Source organism: Enoplosus armatus, chromosome 8, assembly GCF_043641665.1.
Source record: "Enoplosus armatus isolate fEnoArm2 chromosome 8, fEnoArm2.hap1, whole genome shotgun sequence".
NCBI lineage: Eukaryota > Metazoa > Chordata > Actinopteri > Centrarchiformes > Enoplosidae > Enoplosus > Enoplosus armatus.
In genome coordinates this window covers 20,227,538-20,245,289 of record NC_092187.1, presented here as the reverse complement: position 1 = coordinate 20,245,289, position 17,752 = coordinate 20,227,538, and the positions used below count along the sequence as shown (strand labels likewise).

Sequence of the window (17,752 nt, the reverse complement as noted above, 5' to 3'; positions counted from 1 at the left end):
CTACATTACAGTGGTTACACTGTGGCCGTGCAGCTGGCAGTGTCAATATAATGTGTTGCAGTGGAAAGTTACTTTTAATTTCTTCTCTGAGCTTCAGCTTTGTGTCATCAGCTCACTACCACCGCCATCTAGTGGGCACAAACACTAAGGTAACAAAAAAAAAAAAATCACTGATGAGTAAATTATACAAACACAATGAGTAGCAACGGCATCCAGATGTGATAAATAAATATTCAATCTGTTATCAAAATAGCAGACTGAACATCAGAATCCATATGATGTGAGGCACTTTAACCATTCCTACAGATACACAGGCCAGTTCCATACTTTTTACACAGTATCAGGTAATGAGAAGACTGCAACCAACAATAATTTTCATCATTGATTAATCTGACAATTCATCATTTAGTCTGCAAAATGTCAGGAGATAGTGGAAAATGCATACCACAATTCTCCAGGGCCCAGGGTGACGTCTTTTTGCTCGTTTTGTACAATCATCAGTCCAAAACTCGTTAGATATTGAATTTACGATGACATAAAACAGAAAAGTTGCAAATCCTCACATTTGAGAATTTGGAACATGAGGATATTTTGCACTTTTGCTTGAAAAATAATCAAAATTGTTGTTTTCTGTCATCAACTAATCTATTGATTGCCTTATTGTTGCAGCTCCAAGAACAAATAAAGCCAAACTCAAGGTAATAGAAAACTACTGTCTTTTATTATTTATCCAAAACAAAACACATTGTTAACAATGGAAATCTGTGAAACGATGAGATGTATTAGTCCTAGTAGTACTGTACTTGTTTGAGCTAGAGGTTTTACTGACGAGTCAGGAAAAACAACTTGTGGTCCACACAGTGAACATGTCACTTCCCCTTCTCAACCCACGCAAAGAAATTACAGCGAGCCTCAGGGTTGGAGGCATGACCCTGAGGACGTGCACACACAAAGAACTGTTTGCCCATGTTTGGCCCCTCCTTTTTTACAGTACGGAGGACACAGGGTTCCCCGTGGACCTTACAGGAGGGTGGTGGGGGCGGTCCGTGAAGCACTGACTTCCAAAACACTAACGATGCCCCTTTCTTGGCCTTAGTGGGCTGTGGGGTCAAATGTTTTGTCGTCATGTGTTTGTCCTCCGTGCTGCTGGTGGTGCACAGCTGTGGTGAACCCTTGAAGACAAGCAGGGTATCTTCAGGTACCCTGGTTGTGACTGAGGACACGTCCTCTCTGGTTGTGGATGCTTTTTGGGAGTTTTGTGATGAGGTAACTTCACCCAGGCTGAGTGTTTTTTCACACTGCCTGACAGGGGCTTCAGTAGAGGGAACGACATTTGTTATTTTGGGTTTGAAAAAGGAAAGGAGGCTGCCTTGTGGCTTTGAAGAAGTCTTGACTGTCTTCGTCTTTTTCCCCTTCGGGACAACAGAGTCTGATGTTGATAACCGTTTTTTACCAGAGATGTTTCCAGCTCCGAATGGCTTTAAATTCTCCCTCTTTTCCTCCTCTTCTTGAGATCCAGGTAAAGCACCCCTCTCCTCACACGGAATTGATTTTTGGTCCACTTTAATAAGAAAGCGGGAGAGGTTCTGCTGCTTGCCAGCAAACTCTGGCAGGTAGCGAGTACAGAGGGGAGGAGGCTTGGAGCTGGGCTGGAGAGAGCAGCTCAGTCGCCCCCACACAGGGCAGTGGTCTGACCCCTCCACCTCTGGCATGATGTCTGCTGCCACAAACTGCTCCTTGGCTAGCTGGCAATCAGCGAATATGTAATCAATGCGTGTGCCATAGTTGGTCTGCCGCGCTCCAGTGAGGGTGGACCAGCACGTGAAGGCGTGGGTGCGAGTTGGGTGGAAATAGCGAAAGGTATCCACAAACTTTCCACTGTGGATGGGATCTGAAGAAGTTACCTCAGATTCTTCATCGGGTTCCTCCTCATTCCTTTCCTCTTCTTGTTTGCCACTGTGCAAAAAGACATTCAGCCATTTCCTCCCAGGGTTTTCACCAAAATCATCCTAAGTAATGAGAAAAACAAAGTAGGTAGAGTTTCATTATTATGAATATGCAGACACTGTGCAAATTTGGCAGAAACATAACACTGCAACTTCTGTAATGTAATATTATATTATTCCTTTGTTGCTTCTTAGCTGAGATGAATACCACTCTCAAGCCTGTTCATAAAATATGAAGGTCCAGCCAAGATACTGTTAGCTTAACTTAGCATAAAGACTGGAGGCAGGGGGGAAACAGCTAGCCAGTAAACATTGAAACTTGTGTTTTCTTCACTTCTGTTTTTTATGCGGCTTAAACACATGAGATATACCTTGTTAAGAAATTAGCTTTACCCCCGTTTCCACTCTTTGACGCTGGGAAAAGCTAACCGGCTGCTGGCTGTAATTTACCTTCCAGACACGAGAGAGTGATTTCAAACTTCTCATCTAATTCAAATATTGAATATTTCCAAAAAGAAACAAACAAAATATCAATGTGACAGTATTTTAACCATTTACTTACAATATCACTGGGGTCACAGTGGTCTATTTGCTGGTGAGATGTATTTATGTCTCCTAAAACAATCACATGGCTGAAAAATAGAACAGAAGAAAAATATTAACTCAGAATTTTTTAAGAGGGGAGGGAATAACAGAGTAAGTTGCAAACACTCTCATGACACATTGTCCAAAATAAGACAATTGTGTAATATACAACACATGCCGTCTGCAAGTCAGTCATCTCAGACTCATGACATGAAACATATATCAAAGTGCATACACAGCGCAGGAAACATTGCTCAAGCTCAGATGTACAACAGCCGTAAAACTGTTAAAAGTCTGTGGAAACTTCTGAACTCTCACCTCCCATCTTTCAGTATAGCTTCAGCCCGACACTGAAGCAACTTGTAGAACTGCAGTTTGAACTGCTTTCGCTCCGGCTTTTCAGGGTCAGCCCGTGGACAGTATACATTGATTACAGTAATAGTTTGCTCTTTGCCCTGACTCCTGTGGGGGGTAAAGCAGAGTCAAGACTAGTACTAGTAAAGACTGCAAGGGATATTCTAGTACATAGATAGTTGCTATTTTTTTTTCTAAAAAGGTGTGAGTACATAAACAGAGATAAATACCCAAAACGGCACAGTAGAATATTTTCCTCTTACATGATTCTGTGCTGTGTGATAACGGCACGTCCTTCGTTGTCCAAAAGCTGCAGCTCCTCGCTACAGAACTCAGTCTGGTCACCGTAGCATCCAACAGCCCCTTCATGGCTGGTCAGCAGACCTGTGAGCCCCTCCTCCGCAGCAAAGGGAGTGGCACTGTCTTTACAGTAAATGGCGACCCCTGTGTAAATAAGGCATGGGGGGGGGGGGGGGGGGGGTGAGATTGTATAGTAGTGTGTCAGCAACAACCATAAAGCAGGTGTAACAATGGGCAGTGGCATTAACAGGGATCCTCTAATAACCAAGTGCCCATTCAGTGAAGTTAATTATGGCAATATTTTATTTATATAAGATTGTGTCTCCTTGTCTGGGTGAACTAAATATAAATGAAAGAAAAGAAAAGAAAAGAAAAGAAAACAGTACTGTCATGATTCAAGGGCACAAAATGAGTTGTTATGACGATGTAATGAACCTGAATAGCCGCTCCGTCCTCGACTGAAGCTGAAATAGGAGTTGTAGCCGTCAACAATTGCAGTTCGTTCATCGAGCAGGTCTCCTGCGGGGGACACATTTTGGTTTAACTTTTTATTTCTTTCATAGCAGACTTCAGTGGCACGTTAACGTTGTTTAACATCCCCCGCGTTTTCCAAGCTCCACACATAACCACTTACTTGTCACTTTTGTCTCCTGAACACAGATAATATCTGCGTCCAGTGAATCAAGAGCCTTTTTAATGCCGCCTCTGAAAGTCCTTATGCCATTTATGTTCCAGGTAACGAGCTTCATCGTGCTAAAACTACAGTTGCTTGACAGAAGGCACTCCTGCTAGCCAATGTGCCATCCGGAAGTAAAAAGGAAATAAAGTAAGGTACGAGCGGAAGTGAATTTCTTCAATAACCTTTCGTTATTTCTCTCATATTTCGTGTTTGTTGATGAAATGAAATTGTTGTATTAATTACATTAATGTTTAATTGTTATGTCTGGATAGACAGCAACGGTCATACCCACCCACATACAGAAATGAAAGACTTTCGTGGTGTAATTGCATTGCCCAGTTACCTAGCTAGAGGGGGTAATCGGGCTTTCACGTTTTCGGCGCGCTTTTGACACCAGACCTCACTGTGAAACAAGAGAACCGGGTGGGAGGAAGGGAAGCGGCTGTTCAGTAACCTGGGCTGGTACCCCTGGTTACTATCGCGATTAACAACCGTTGACTCTGACAGTTCCCGGAGGAAGTACACAGTCAATGCCTGCTTGCAACTGGCGAGCTCCATCTTTGAAATAAAACCAGAGGGTGAGTAGCAAGTTTGGCTAATGGTCGCTTTCTAGCGTTAGCTAATTAGCTTGTCTGACGTGATCCGACTGACGTTACCACAGGAGAACTACTCATGTCGTCTATTCCGCTAAGCCTTTGTAAATTCAGCTAATTACAAAGCTACGAAGCTAGGTAGCTAACTAAACTCTTTCACTCGACTTTGCTGGTAGCATTGCGGTGTAATTTGCTGTCTGCATGAGGCTAAAACTACTGTTGCTAGCTGTCCGGCCGTGTCCTGTTCCAAGTCCGGTGTCGTCTTAGATTTTGTATCCTTGTCAGAATATATTCACCCTTTAGGATACCGGCTTGCATGGGAGGCATGGGGAACGTGAAGGCTGCCAAAGTATGTACAATTTTTACCTCCTTTAATTTACTCTAATTTGATGCTATGATGAACTAGTTTGTGGGCTAGGAGAAACAGATGCTTACGGGATACATCATTTGGCACCGGACAACCGGCGGCTCGTGTTTCCATCTTCGGTCAAAGAAGAGGACATGAGGAAATGGGGGAACTCCGCCCCACCCAGTCAAGTCAATACGGGTGGTCAAAGTAATGTCAAGTCACACTGTTTCCACGACTACTTTGTGGCGGACACCTGGGGATACGGCACCTCAACCAGTTATTATAACGGTGTAGCTAACCTTGGCTACAGCTATCGGTTTATTCTGAAGAGATGTAACGTTGCTGATGTTGAATAGCGATGACGTCGGCCAGTGATGTGTGCAGGCCAGCCTTGCATCCCAGTTTAATAGTGACAGCCTGTTAACTGTTTGGAGTTGAGGAATCATCAGTGATGACCTTTAAATACCGTGGGCTAATAAGTGCCTATTTAAAAAGGTGAATAGCAACAATATGCTAGTTGTACGCATTGTTTGTTGTAACTAACTGATAATATAACCAGAGCTGACATGGCTAACTGGTAATCACGGGTAATAACGTTACATATTTGCAAACTGCAAATAAATGATGGCTTTGATTTGTCTAGTAGCCATTTGGCCTTTTGAATTGAAGTTAGAAGTGTTTTCTCACTCAAACAATCCAGAGGTTAATCTTGCCCGATGCGGTTTGCTCAATTGGTGTCACAATGTTATTCATATAAAACCTCTTTGCCATCCTGGTCATTGTTCTAAGCAGTTTACATAACCTCCATCTTTGTGTTTTGCCTTTGTAGCGTGGAGTAATGAGAGTGGAGGAGTGAAGGAGGCAGGTGTCCCAGTAGAACATTGGCAGACAAGTGGGAGGCCAGGCAAGGATGCTGGAGGCGGATGCAGACCCAGCAGGTCAAGCAGTAGTGGGAGAAGGGGAGGCAGAGATGGGGACCCGAGACTTGAAGGCTGAGGTGGTACGGCTGACTCTGGAGCTCCAGGAGGCCACAGAGGAGAAGCTACAGGCAGCTCGCTATGGCCTGGTGGTGCTGGAGGAAAGTGCCGCTCTCAAGATGAAACACAGGCAGCTGGAAGAAGAGCATGAAGCCCTCAAAGGGGAACTACAGCAGCTCAAAGAGGTAGGAACACCCAAGGCCTTCTAGTTATATTTAGACAACATTAGGCTTGTGAAGTTCTCTTTCTCTTAGTATTCCAAGTGTTATTTTTTACTGATAACGTACTACTACTTTGTTTTTTTTTTACTACACATTTCTTTTGCACAGCACTCATTGAATTTTTTTTGCCATTATAAATAAAGATACTATTGTTGTCTTTTCATGTATATTTTTATGTACCAGTGACCTATTCCAGGTCAGTGTTTTTTGGTAACTCTGGCTTTCTGCTACCACAATAATAGTTCTGTTATAGCTGTGACCTCATGTTATACTTTCATTGAAGAGGCTTGTTATGGCATGCTGAGTCAGTTTTGCTCTCGTATGTCATCTGAGGGAGAAGACTGTTTAGTGATTAGGGCAACATACACGGCCCATTAGTCAGCATATCCAGTGCTTTTAACATATTTCATTTTGTCTGTTCATCTTATTCTGATTGTAATACTTAACTGCATAGCATTAAGGATTGAATTGGGTTAGCGCCAAATAGTCAAGATAAAAAGATTAGATCAATATGTCAAAGCTCAGATTAAAATATGTAATCCATGCCTTGCACAGATGTATTGAAATTGTGACGCATGCTTCTCGTTGTCTTAATATTCTAAACAAATTGTGAGCCTCCCAGTGTTCTTTTAATTGTCTATCTCTTTAAAAAAAAAGAATTAACCACTGTGCAGTAAAGTTGACAACCACTCCATCAACTGCGTTTACACAAGGGTAGTATAGTTCGTACAGTTGCACTCCTGCTGACACTTACAGTTTCTGCTTTTTAAAGGTGCATTGCACCAGATGGGCCTTGAAGGTATTTAGAATTGCTGGAAGAGGCTGGTTTAAAAACTGGTTTATGTAAGAAGGTAATCCCATAATATTCAATCCTATCATGTGGGCAAATTTTTGATTTTGCAATTGTTCCATCCTCCTGTTTAAATTGAGAGAGAAAAATGTCTAATATCCTGCTTACAAGTAGTTGGATATTTATCAATAAATATGTACTGATGTTTTATAACCACATGTCAAGCAAAGCTCTTTATGTCTTAAGGGACGTAGTGGTACAGAATTTCAGCTATTTTTATAATCTGCATAAACCTGATTTCTTGGCTGTGTACCTACCTAGGCTTTGGCAGGGTTTTAACATAGCGGAGCGGACTCATGTGTTGTGAATTATCATTATATAACCACCACAATGTTCAGTTAAGCGTGTTTAGTTGCATGTTCATTTCATTAAACACCTTATTTGACAGTTCTTTCATCAGCAGTCATTGATGCATAATGTGTCATGGTTACTGATAATGGCATATATATAAATATATATATATATATATATATATATATATATATATATATATATATATATATAGACATACATATACATTGCTGTTGTATATATCTTTTACTTTTATTTTTCACTTAAATATTGTAAATTTGTATATTTTTATGTTTTGTACATACTTTTATTTCTAAATGTATGCTGCTTTCTAATCTTGAATGGGAGCACCAGTACTGTACAATTTCCCCCCGGGGATCAATAAATTATTTCTGATTCTGAAGCTGTGAAGAAATGCCTCCTATAACAGTGTTATAGTATTAAGTGTAATTGTGACCAAGTTTAAACATCTGCTAGATAAAAATATGAAACAGTGTGGAAGCTACTGTTAAGGTCTAAGGTGTCTTACCAAACCATAACAGCTTTTTCCTCACTGTAATCAGGTTTAAGGTAATAATTGTCAGTGAAGTCCTATTTCCCTTCCCTTCATGTTAAAGATGTCTACATTTCTTGCTTTGATATGAGTAGCACAGCAGGAATGCATTTGTCTTTGGGCACTGCAAATTTGTAACACACTGTTGCCTGCTAGATAATGCCAAGTTTTGCCATTTCCTCAACCTTTTTTGTTCGTGTAAAGGCATTTGCAGATTCGGTGAGCAGCCAGAAGCGTGCAGCTGCTGATGGAGAGTGCCGGGAGGAGAACTTGCTGCAGGAGACTGCCACTAAGGAGGCTGCCATGGCAACCCGCATGGAGGAAGTCCAGGCAGAGCTCAAGCAAGCACGTCTTGCTCTGGGCAATGCCCACGCAGAGATCGATAGACTAGGGGTGTTCTCCACCCAGCTAAAGAAGGTATGGCGACTCACTCAATAAACCTGCATACGGTGTTATATTGTATACCATCAGGCCCTGTCTTATGAAACATACGATGGAGCCCTGAATCACTGGATGATATATTAGCTGTGTAGCCTCATTCCCAAAATAAAATTAACCGTGCATGACGTGAAATTGGTAATTGTTCAGATTAAATTGTGTGCTTTGCACTGATTTGACAGTGGATTGTGTTCTGCAGGAGTGTGAATGTCTGGAGGCAGAAAAGGGCCATCTGAGGGATGAGATGAAGGAATATAAAGTACGTGAGCTGCGCCAGTTGCAGGACAATGGCGAGCTAGAAGATGAGAACATATCTCTGCAAAAACAAGTGTCTGTGCTCAAGGAAAACCAGGTAAGTTATCACTCAAGATACAACTTTACCAAATACATTTAAGTTCTACCTAGTGGCTAAAATTGTAAATGGATGTATGGATAAAGAATAGAAATTTTAAATATCCAGAATGGATAATATTGAACATATTTGTAGAAATACGCAATTAAGTAAATACTACACTAATAGTATTGGTTTTTTTTAATGCATTTTCCTAAATTTGTTTCTTAACTTATATTATGTATGTTGTAGTGCAGTGCCAGTTTGTATTTACATTTCCTGCATGAAAGCAAAACTGCTTTGCATGCATCAAACTTAACTAATCCCACTAACATGTTTGTTGACATAACTTCATAACTGGGATACAAATTGGCCACTGTTGAAGACGCTAAACAGGCCAGTTGCTGGGTGATTAATGATTGTTATTTTCAGAAAATGAAGTAGCTCCCACAGCTGAAGACAACATTCTCTTTGTGTAGCTTCTTCCCCTGAGAGCCAAACATCGCCTCCAATGAAACATTTTGCTGGCAATATGCAGCAGGACATATAGACATAATTATAATTGCAAGTAGCACCATGGCAACCAGGCTCCAGTGCAGCAATTTCACGATTCACAAGTGATTGTGGGATACTCCTTTTCAGAGTATTTTTCAAATTCTGGATGACTTTGAATGCTTTAAGAAATTATGCGTTGTCCTGGAAATGTATTATTAGGTCTTTGTGCCATTAGCTGAGAATAAAACTTATGTAGCAGCCAGCAAATGACAGACCAGATAAGCTTCAATTCTAATTGGCTGGGTGATTTTTCTGTGTCATTGCAACATTAAAAAAATACTAAAAATGCAAACTAAGAACATTTTCTAAACATAAGCATGCCTTCGAAATGCTTTTCACCTTTTCTGTAGTTGTTAACATCTCAATGCTCAGCAACACTGTTGCGTCCTGCATGATAAAGGATGTTCAGTATTCTTGTGGGTTGTTGTATTATGGAGCTATGTGAAACTGTCATTTTTTGGATTCCTGTGGGTGTGAGACAAGTACTTCAGAATGCAGATGAAACTTCTGAGTATGCCAAGACAAACTGTCCAGAACTTGTTATAAGTGTAGCAGAGGCTTGTTGGTGTGTTTTTGATTGTGCTGAGTGCAGTGATAGATATATTTGCATGTTGGGGCTAGAATGTGCACCAATATGTGTTGCATACAGCAACACAGAAAGACCTATTAAAACAGCCTTCTGATTGTGCTCCTTATCACATTTCAGGTTGAGTTTGAATCGATAAAGCTGGAGCTGACCCAGAAGAACGAGGAGCAGGAGGAGCAGCGAGCCCAGCTGGAGGAGGCAGCGAGGCTGAGGGAGATAGCAGAGAGGCAGCTGGATGAGGCCCTGGAAGCCCTGAAGGAGGAGAGGGAGCAGAAGAACAGTCTGCGGCGGGAACTCTCTGCCCTGACCCTTAACCCCTTTGATTCTGTGGGGAACCTGGAGCTACATTTGGATCAGCTGGATGACAGCCAGGAGGAGGGCCAGGGGGGAGAGGGAGAAGGTGAAGGTGAGGGAGAGGACCAGGACAGTGGCTTTAATAATGGTCCTGGGTCTGCTCCCAGTTCTGCTCACCCTCCTCACTTGGGGGGCTCCAAAAGTAATGGCCTCATCCAACGCTACTCCACTCCACGTAACAGTGACGCATTCCTGCGTGCTCCAGCCTCTGGGCTGGTATCAGACCTGCTGAGTGAGCTACACTTTTCAGACAGTCAGAAATTGAAACAGCAACTCCTACAGGTAGGCATTGGGACAGTATGTGCCACTCTTTTACATTTATTAATGTGGTTAAATGACATTAGTGCATTAAAGAAAATTTGTGAAAAATGATGTTGCCTTGCTTACAGGTCATCAAAATGTAAATGGTTTTATTCCCTTGTTAGCTTGAATTGCTCAGCAAATTTCATGGCAATTTAGGATTTGCAAGAAGACAGCAGGAACACAGTGTGTATTGAAATTCTTCTGTGATTCTGTGATCTGGATGAAAGTGAAATAATCACACTAACTTGAAATAGTAGTAATAGTGGTTTGTGTGTCTAAGCTGTTGATGGGGATGTCTGCTGCTTCCTGCTTTAGACCACATCCGCTGTATGTCGGTGAAGAAGTGAGCCTTTCTATATTAAGAAAATACCACCTGGCATCACACTGCATCATCTACTTCACCAAGCAATTCAGTCAACTCCCACCTGATACCGTTATGCTTCACAAATAAAGGGTACTTAAGAAAATTAAGGATGTCTTGAACTGTCATCCCTCTCTGTCTGAAGGAAATCTATTATTCATGATGCACTTAAATCGGGGTTTGGGTTAGCAAGCTCCTACCCACCAGATGTTGGGAGTGTGGAGCTGAATGGGGTCAGCCACATGAAAAATGCATTAAGAGTAAAGGTGGTTGGGGGAGAAATTTGTGTTACAAAGAACTGTCCTTTTGTTTTAACTGAAATGGAGGATTTTTCAACTAATGGACAGCTCTAAATAATTTGTCAAAATTTAAGATGTGTGTGTTCATACTTTGCAAGATTTTAATGTTGTGTGTGTGTGTTTTTGTACCCAGGCAGAACGAGAGAAGTCCAGCCTGGTTGGCAAGGTGGAGGAACTGCAGATGCAGCTGGTAATGTCCAAACAGGCACTCAGTCAGAAAGAGGACAAGCTTGGGTCTCTCACCCAACAGCTGGAAGCTGTGCAGAGCAATCGGCAGCACAACAAGGAGGCAGATGACAGGGGAGAAGATGAAACAGAAAATGGAGACGGTGGCAGTGCAGTCTTTGACTATGAGGTAGACACCAAGAGCAAGGAAGTGCTGGAGGCGCGCATGCGCTCAGCCAGTGAAGAGCTTCTGAAGCTGCGAGATGAACTTTCTCAGGCAGGAGCTCGTTATAACACCCTGGAGCTGCGATACAAGCAGGAGAAAGATCGTTGGAGGGCAGAGGCCCAGGAGCTGGCTGACAAGATCCGTCAATGCATAAAGTCCAGCAAGCAGGACCAGGAGCGCATCAGTGAGCTGGAGAGTGAGATTGGAGCCACACGGAAAGTGGCAATTGATTCAGAGGGGCACTTGAGTGTTGCCCAGGAAGAGCTGCTGGCCTTCTCTGAGGAGCTGTCCAACCTCTACCACCACATCTGCGTGTGCAACAACCTGACTCCCAAACGAGTCACCCTGGACTATTACCGTGATGGTGCCAGGGCAAGTGGTGGAGGAGGTAGTGCCCGAAGATCCCACTACGTCTACCCCCAGCACAACTCCCAGAAGAAGCCGCGACCCAATGAAATGTTCATCTCCAAAGCTGCAGCATTGCAGTTTATGGGGGAGGTGGACAGTGCAGGAACCAGCGGAGACTCTCCCAACTGCCCTGGATCACCCACCCTGGATTTCAGGGACCCATCCAACGTCCGCAACTTGGTAGCAGTCATCCGTTGCCAGATCAAACACCTCCGGGTAAGACAGCACTGCTTATTACATACAGTATGTCAGACTTTTATTAGAGTGCGTCTCTAGTAGTACTTGACTGTTTGTGAACTGAAGGTTATAACCACTGCAGATTATCTAACCCCCTCTTTGTGGCTTGATCACTGAAAGCCGGGCTTTTGTTCTGAGTGAAGGCTTTTCCCTCTTCGCAAATTTCTTGAACCTAATGCTCAGCTCAGACAGTTATATGTAGTTGAATAGCTCCCGTGTCTGTTCAAATCCAACACCTGGTGTGGGCCTTGTTTACACGTGTGTTTACGTTTGAATGAATTGGATTATCAGGGGTCAAAGTTGAGTTGGTGGCTCACACTGCAGAGAATCCTTTCAAAAAAACAGCAGTGTCCGAAACACTGTGAACTTGTGTTTGTGTAGTAAAACACAGTTTAAAACACATCTAGTTGCTCGTTCACATTTCACAGGCGTACAATAATGTTGAGAAATCTGAGATTAATTTAAACATTTTAAACAGATCCTTTAGTTTTGGACATTGTTGATAATATGAATTTTAGATAAACTGCATATAAAAAAACACTAAGACAAAGAATTTTACCAGCAACTTTTATGAATAACTGTCTTTTGTGTTCTCTCAGGTGGCAGTGGACCTCTGTCGTCAGAGGGGCGCGATGCCTTACTCAGGGTTGAGCAGCAGCATGGAGTCAGAGCGGGATGCTGAAAGCCTCTTGGAAGAAGTACTAAAACTCAAGTCCCTTCTCAGCACCAAGAGAGAACAGATTGCTACCCTCAGGACTGTCCTCAAGGCTAACAAACAGGTAGGTCACAGCAAGCACTGGCTACACTACAGTGTTCCCTTTTCATCTCTGCACTATTTTAAAAACAGTTTTAGCCTAGGCTCGTACTCCACTTTAGGGTATTGCTCTCAATCAACAAGACCTTAAAACGTAATCCTCTAATATCCAAGGTCGATATGTGGATTCTTTTGTTGCCTGTCATTAAAAAGAAGCTATCCCACATGTGTCCATTGTCCTGCTATGAGAGGCCTCATTAGTTTCTTTGCATGTAGAAAATAATCCAGAGTTCAGAATGATTGTCTGTTGTGAAATGCAGTCTTTCTTCTGTTGCCAATATTGGTATCTATTCTGGATAAAGACCTGTCCAAAATCAGCATTTTAGTATTAAATTGATTGGCCTGAGAAGGTAAGAGAGCAAGTCCTCACTATTAACCATGCATACTCTTGACATAAGCTGCATGGTTGACCTGTATCTTCAGTGTCTTGTCTAGACAGTCCCTTGGGCTCACATGGTCCTGCACCTTGAGTACAGTGTGATGTTGCACTCCTCAGAGGTTGAACTCTCCATCCCGGCCCCCCCCCCCCCTTTCCTGTGCTTCAAGCACTGTGTGACCTGCTTCTGTCATTCCCCTTAGCTGTCACTCTCCCTTTCACACACACATAAACACTCAAGGTAATCTGTTTGGCTGGGCTGTGCTCACACACTGTGATTTACCTTCTGAAGTCTGATTTCTAAGACCAGTGTGTTCCTATGATGTAATCACGGTATTTACGCATGAAACATTTGCATTGATGATTACATTCAAGTCGCAGATATATAAAAAGTGAGAGCGAAAAACTGGGCGTAGGCCTTCGGCTGTGTGTCCTTTGACAGAAAGACTCACAGTAATGTTTTCGTACTGTCTTCATTATCAAAGCAATGTTTTTTCGTTGACCTTCCTAGCTCTGATACTCTTTAACAGAGTTGTAGTTCACGTGGATTAGGAGTAAAGGTACAGTAATGATGACAATTATAACTTGTTTGATGACATCTAAGGTGTTTGGAACTAAACTAAAGAACAAACACAACGATTTGAAATGTACAACACTTTGGATGGTGTTCCCTACGCTGCAGCAGGGGTCCCTTGCCCCAGTTTGTGCTTCTCATGTATTAGCATACATTTGGGTCACAGAAGTAACCATCGGTTTCTCTAAAAGATAAATAACAGCAATGTTTGAAAAACTCAGAGGGTCGTTTAAAAACACTTAACATTGTTCTGAAGGTATTTCCAAAATCCCCAAAGAGAAAAAATCCATCCACTGCACAATAAAAAAATATTCTTAAACTGTTTCCGAATCAAAACAAAGATAGCAGACTTCCTGGATAGGATAATTATCTTTTAGAGAAACTGATGATTACCCCTGCAACTGTGTGTATGCTAATACATGAGAGGCACAGACTGGGTCAAGGGTCTCCCTAGAATTCGTGGGTATGATGGTGTTATCAGTTTGAAATAAGTGTATTATTAACATATTTTGTCTATTCAAATCATGCATGATGCAATGCATTTAGATGGTGTTTAGACAGAAGCACATGATGGTGCAATTGTCTTCTTTGTCAATGCAGACTGCAGAGTTGGCCCTGTCCAATCTGAAAACCAAGTATGAGACAGAGAAGAGCATGGTTTCAGAGACCATGATGAAACTGCGGAATGAGCTCAAAGCCTTGAAGGAGGACGCCGCCACTTTCTCCTCACTCCGAGTCATGTTTGCCAGTCGGTAAGATTTCCGTTTTATGTTTGAGGAAAAAAAGCATTATATTCAGCAGTGTTATAAAAGAAAAGTAGATTTTTGATTGCTTTGAAATTTCCTATTACTAAAATATGTTAATTAGTTGTCATTATCTGGTCTTTGCCTCTTTGCCAGTGTTCTTCATGCTTAGTGATGGCGCTCTTGTTGTGGTACAGCTTTTTCTACCAGTCATGTAATAAGCTTACCATGCTTATCACGCCTGTGGACAATCCACTGGTTCACGTGAAGATTATGAACCACATGCTCTGCCCTGTGCCGACGGGGGAGGAGGCGAAGACAGATTTGTCTCATCAAGCCAGGTCACCTTAGGGAAGGAGAAGCCTTATGTCGGGAGATGGGTGGGATGTAAAATAGTGTGGGATGTTGCTGCCAAGGGTTAAACTTACAGACCTCAACACTTGACTCACTAATCACTAACCTCTTCTGAGAAACCGTTGGCATGGGTAATTGTCAAGAGGAGTGTTTTTGTATTGAGTTGAGAGAGTGAACTAATGCTGTGTAATGTTTTCCTTGGCTTATTTCCAGTTTTTGAAATGGACAGCATAAATGTTTTAATTATTATTTGTTGTTAATTGCTGGAGAAGCTTGCATTACCTGTCTAGCTCCTCTCCAGACAGTTATGAGCTGGCATTTGATTATCCTTAAGAAGGATTGGAGAACAGACAGTGGTCAAGGACTATGACTGTCTGTAGCAACAGGCTAAAGGTTACAGCTTAAAAAGATCCTCTTGTTTAGTTTTGTGGTGCCATCATGTGGAAAGCTTGAGTGACTGCATTTCTACAGTATATAATGGCAAGGGACTATTTTTCAACTCTTTTTCCAGTGTTTCCAAGTATTTTCTTATTGTTGTTCACATGCACCCCTATTTTCTCTCTCTTACTTATGTAATTTAACAAGTAATATTTTTTTTGGCACCAGCTTCTCAAACATCTCTGTTTCATATCAATGTAAATTCAATAATTCTGTGATCCAAAAAAGACAACACGTGTGAAGACATCACTTTGTGCTTCGTTAACTTGTGATGGTATTTGTGATTATTTGATGTAATTCATTAATCAAAACCCCTGCTACATTAATCAATATTGAAATGATCTTAAGTTTCAGTCATAGTGTTTAGTCACAGCTGTGGTTGAAGTGTCTCTACCACACTACATGTTTAGCATGTGTGTTGTGTGTCTCTGGCTTTGTGCTTTAATTTGTTCTTGCCTGCTTGTGCATGTTGCACCTTTTCATTGTGTGCCAGGTGTGACCAGTATGTCACCCAGTTGGATGAGATGCAGAGGCAGCTGGCAGCAGCCGAGGATGAGAAGAAGACACTGAATTCTCTGCTGCGCATGGCCATACAGCAGAAACTGGCTCTTACTCAGCGTTTGGAGGACCTGGAGGCCCCTCTGTCTCCCCACAGCTTGAACAGCAGCCCCCGTCGCTCCCGGGCCAAAGAGCTGGCTACCAAGTCAGGCCGGGCTCCAAGGAGTCCCCGAAGCAGTCCTGCACGTCCCCCACTGAGGAGCAGTCCACGGGCTAGCCCTGTTCTCGGCAGCAGCGTTCCTGCCATGGCCACGCACCACCTGCGAAGTCTAACCCGAAGCCTCCACACAAGCCCTGTAAGAACCCCTCTCTCTCTTTGTCCTGACAACTCCGTCCAGACAAGCAGCCGGTCTTGCAGAGGCAGGGGTCTCCCACGAGACGCCACCTTCATTAGAAGTCATAGTGTCAGTGATGTTTTTAATGCAGAGTTGAGTCCTGGCTACTCCCCAACGCGTAAAGGCTCCATCAGTTCTGTGAACAGCGAATTAATGGTCAAAACACAAGTCAGTGATTTGAGAAAAGGTGCCTCGGGCCGGAGAGCTTCAGTCCCTGCACGCCAAGACACCTTCATTACAACCCGTGTTGTACCTGCTTCTTCCACCAGGCTAAAGTCTTCTTTGTTTTCCTCATCCATAGATAATCTAACCTCTTCTAAAGCTATGTGTGTGTCTAACACATCTGAAGCATGGGGTGAAAGTAAACAAAAGCCTGAACCAAAACCAAACTTAGATACTTCTGTAAGAAGAAAACATTTGGGTCCCAGGTCTAATTCTGCACAAGCTGCAGCGGCATGCTGTAACACATCCCAGTCAGACTCGGTCTCTTCTCAGTTGAATGCTAAATCTTCAGGGGCCCTGACAACCACATCTCTCTCTGTTCAGAACCCCCCTGGTAAGACCAGGATGACTGGGATCTGTAGAGAGTCCAGGCATAGATCATCCACCTTCACAAGTAGAACCATTGAAGAGTCGCACATTAATGTCAGTAGGAGCTCTGGTAATAAAGCTCAGACCACACCTGCCAGGGCCCGGAGCTCACACTCCAAATCATCTCGCAGGCGATGAGAGAAAGTAGCCAGCACATTTATGCTCTATACTAAACTACTTTATCTATGTCAATTATGCTATAGAATATTAAATAAGCAGTCTTTAATATTTGGAGCATTCGTGTGTTTTGGCACAGATTTTGTTCAGAACAAATGCTTATCAGGGTTTGAATTGTTTGCTTTTATTCATCTCACCTTAACTGATAGCTGTTGAGAGCCACTAATCTTCTGATCCTTTACATGTTGTATTGATCTGCTTATCCTTATTAATTACCCTCACATCTTTCTCTTAATTTTTTATTTGAACTAAATATATATTTTTTGTCTCTGTCTCACCCTGTCTCTGTAGCGCTGAAACACTCCTTCCATTACTTCCCTCTTCTCCATAAGGACCTGTCTTCATGTTGACCCCCCGGCTCCCTCCTCCTTTCCCGACTCAAGACATCCTGTTCATCATCCAGTGACATTCCCCACTCTACCCACCAGAACCATGGACTAAAAAAAAGTAATTAAAAAAAAAAAAAAAAATCTTTCATCCCGCACCCTTTGGTTTTTTCTGCTTGGAACGGAGAAACCTGCATGCAGCCTGGAGAAGGATGAAGAGACAAATGTGCTGCTCATTCCTCTGTGAAGTCATTGACTGTATCTTTTCCCAAGTGGATCCAACTTCCATCTGGTCTTGTTCAAGGCTGTGTGTTGTGGTGAACCATTGACAGTATTTATTCCAGAATGAGAGACTTTTCATGTACAGTATTCACTGTCCTCAGACTTTGATTCAAGGCTATGATCTGTTTTAAGGCTGTATGTCTTTATACTCTTGCCTTTTGTCTGGCGTCCTGGTCAGGCCTGTCTGGCGTCCCTTAGTGTCGGTAAGCCTTTAGATTGTCTG

The 17,752-nt window shown here is 42.6% G+C and overlaps 2 protein-coding genes across 2 annotated transcripts; one reads left to right on the top strand and one right to left on the bottom strand.

Moving 5' to 3' along the window:
- Positions 1–739: 739 nt before the first annotated feature.
- On the bottom strand, positions 740–3,934 carry apex2 (APEX nuclease (apurinic/apyrimidinic endonuclease) 2). Its single transcript, XM_070911054.1, has 6 exons — positions 3,820–3,934; positions 3,621–3,704; positions 3,149–3,329; positions 2,850–2,993; positions 2,509–2,578; positions 740–2,009 (listed from the first exon to the last, which is right to left on the bottom strand). Exons 1-6 carry the CDS (start codon positions 3,932–3,934, stop codon positions 870–872), a joined length of 1,734 nt encoding a protein of 577 aa, XP_070767155.1. The 3' UTR covers positions 740–869.
- Positions 3,935–5,647: 1,713 nt separating this feature from the next.
- LOC139288693 (protein bicaudal D homolog 2) lies at positions 5,648–17,295 on the top strand. Its single transcript, XM_070910066.1, has 9 exons — positions 5,648–5,968; positions 7,903–8,115; positions 8,336–8,488; positions 9,729–10,244; positions 11,059–11,940; positions 12,561–12,740; positions 14,326–14,477; positions 15,754–16,114; positions 17,213–17,295. The coding sequence occupies exons 1-9, from the start codon at positions 5,717–5,719 to the stop codon at positions 17,216–17,218; spliced, it is 2,715 nt and encodes a 904-aa protein (XP_070766167.1). The 5' UTR covers positions 5,648–5,716; the 3' UTR covers positions 17,219–17,295.
- The last annotated feature ends 457 nt before the right edge of the window (positions 17,296–17,752 follow it).

Bases quoted from the DNA above. Each gene is read 5' to 3' on its own strand.
- apex2 (XM_070911054.1), bottom strand. From the start codon at position 3,934: ATGAAGCTCGTTACCTGGAACATAAATGGCATAAGGACTTTCAGAGGC. The intron at 3,705-3,819 runs GTAAGTGGTTAT...TGTCCCCCGCAG, and splicing joins TCAGGAGACAAAAGTGACAA to GAGACCTGCTCGATGAACGA. The intron at 2,010-2,508 runs GTAAGTAAATGG...CTCATTACTTAG, and splicing joins ACTGTGACCCCAGTGATATT to GATGATTTTGGTGAAAACCC.
- LOC139288693 (XM_070910066.1), top strand. From the start codon at position 5,717: ATGCTGGAGGCGGATGCAGACCCAGCAGGTCAAGCAGTAGTGGGAGAA. The intron at 8,116-8,335 runs GTATGGCGACTC...TGTGTTCTGCAG, and splicing joins TCTCCACCCAGCTAAAGAAG to GAGTGTGAATGTCTGGAGGC. The intron at 11,941-12,560 runs GTAAGACAGCAC...GTGTTCTCTCAG, and splicing joins GCCAGATCAAACACCTCCGG to GTGGCAGTGGACCTCTGTCG.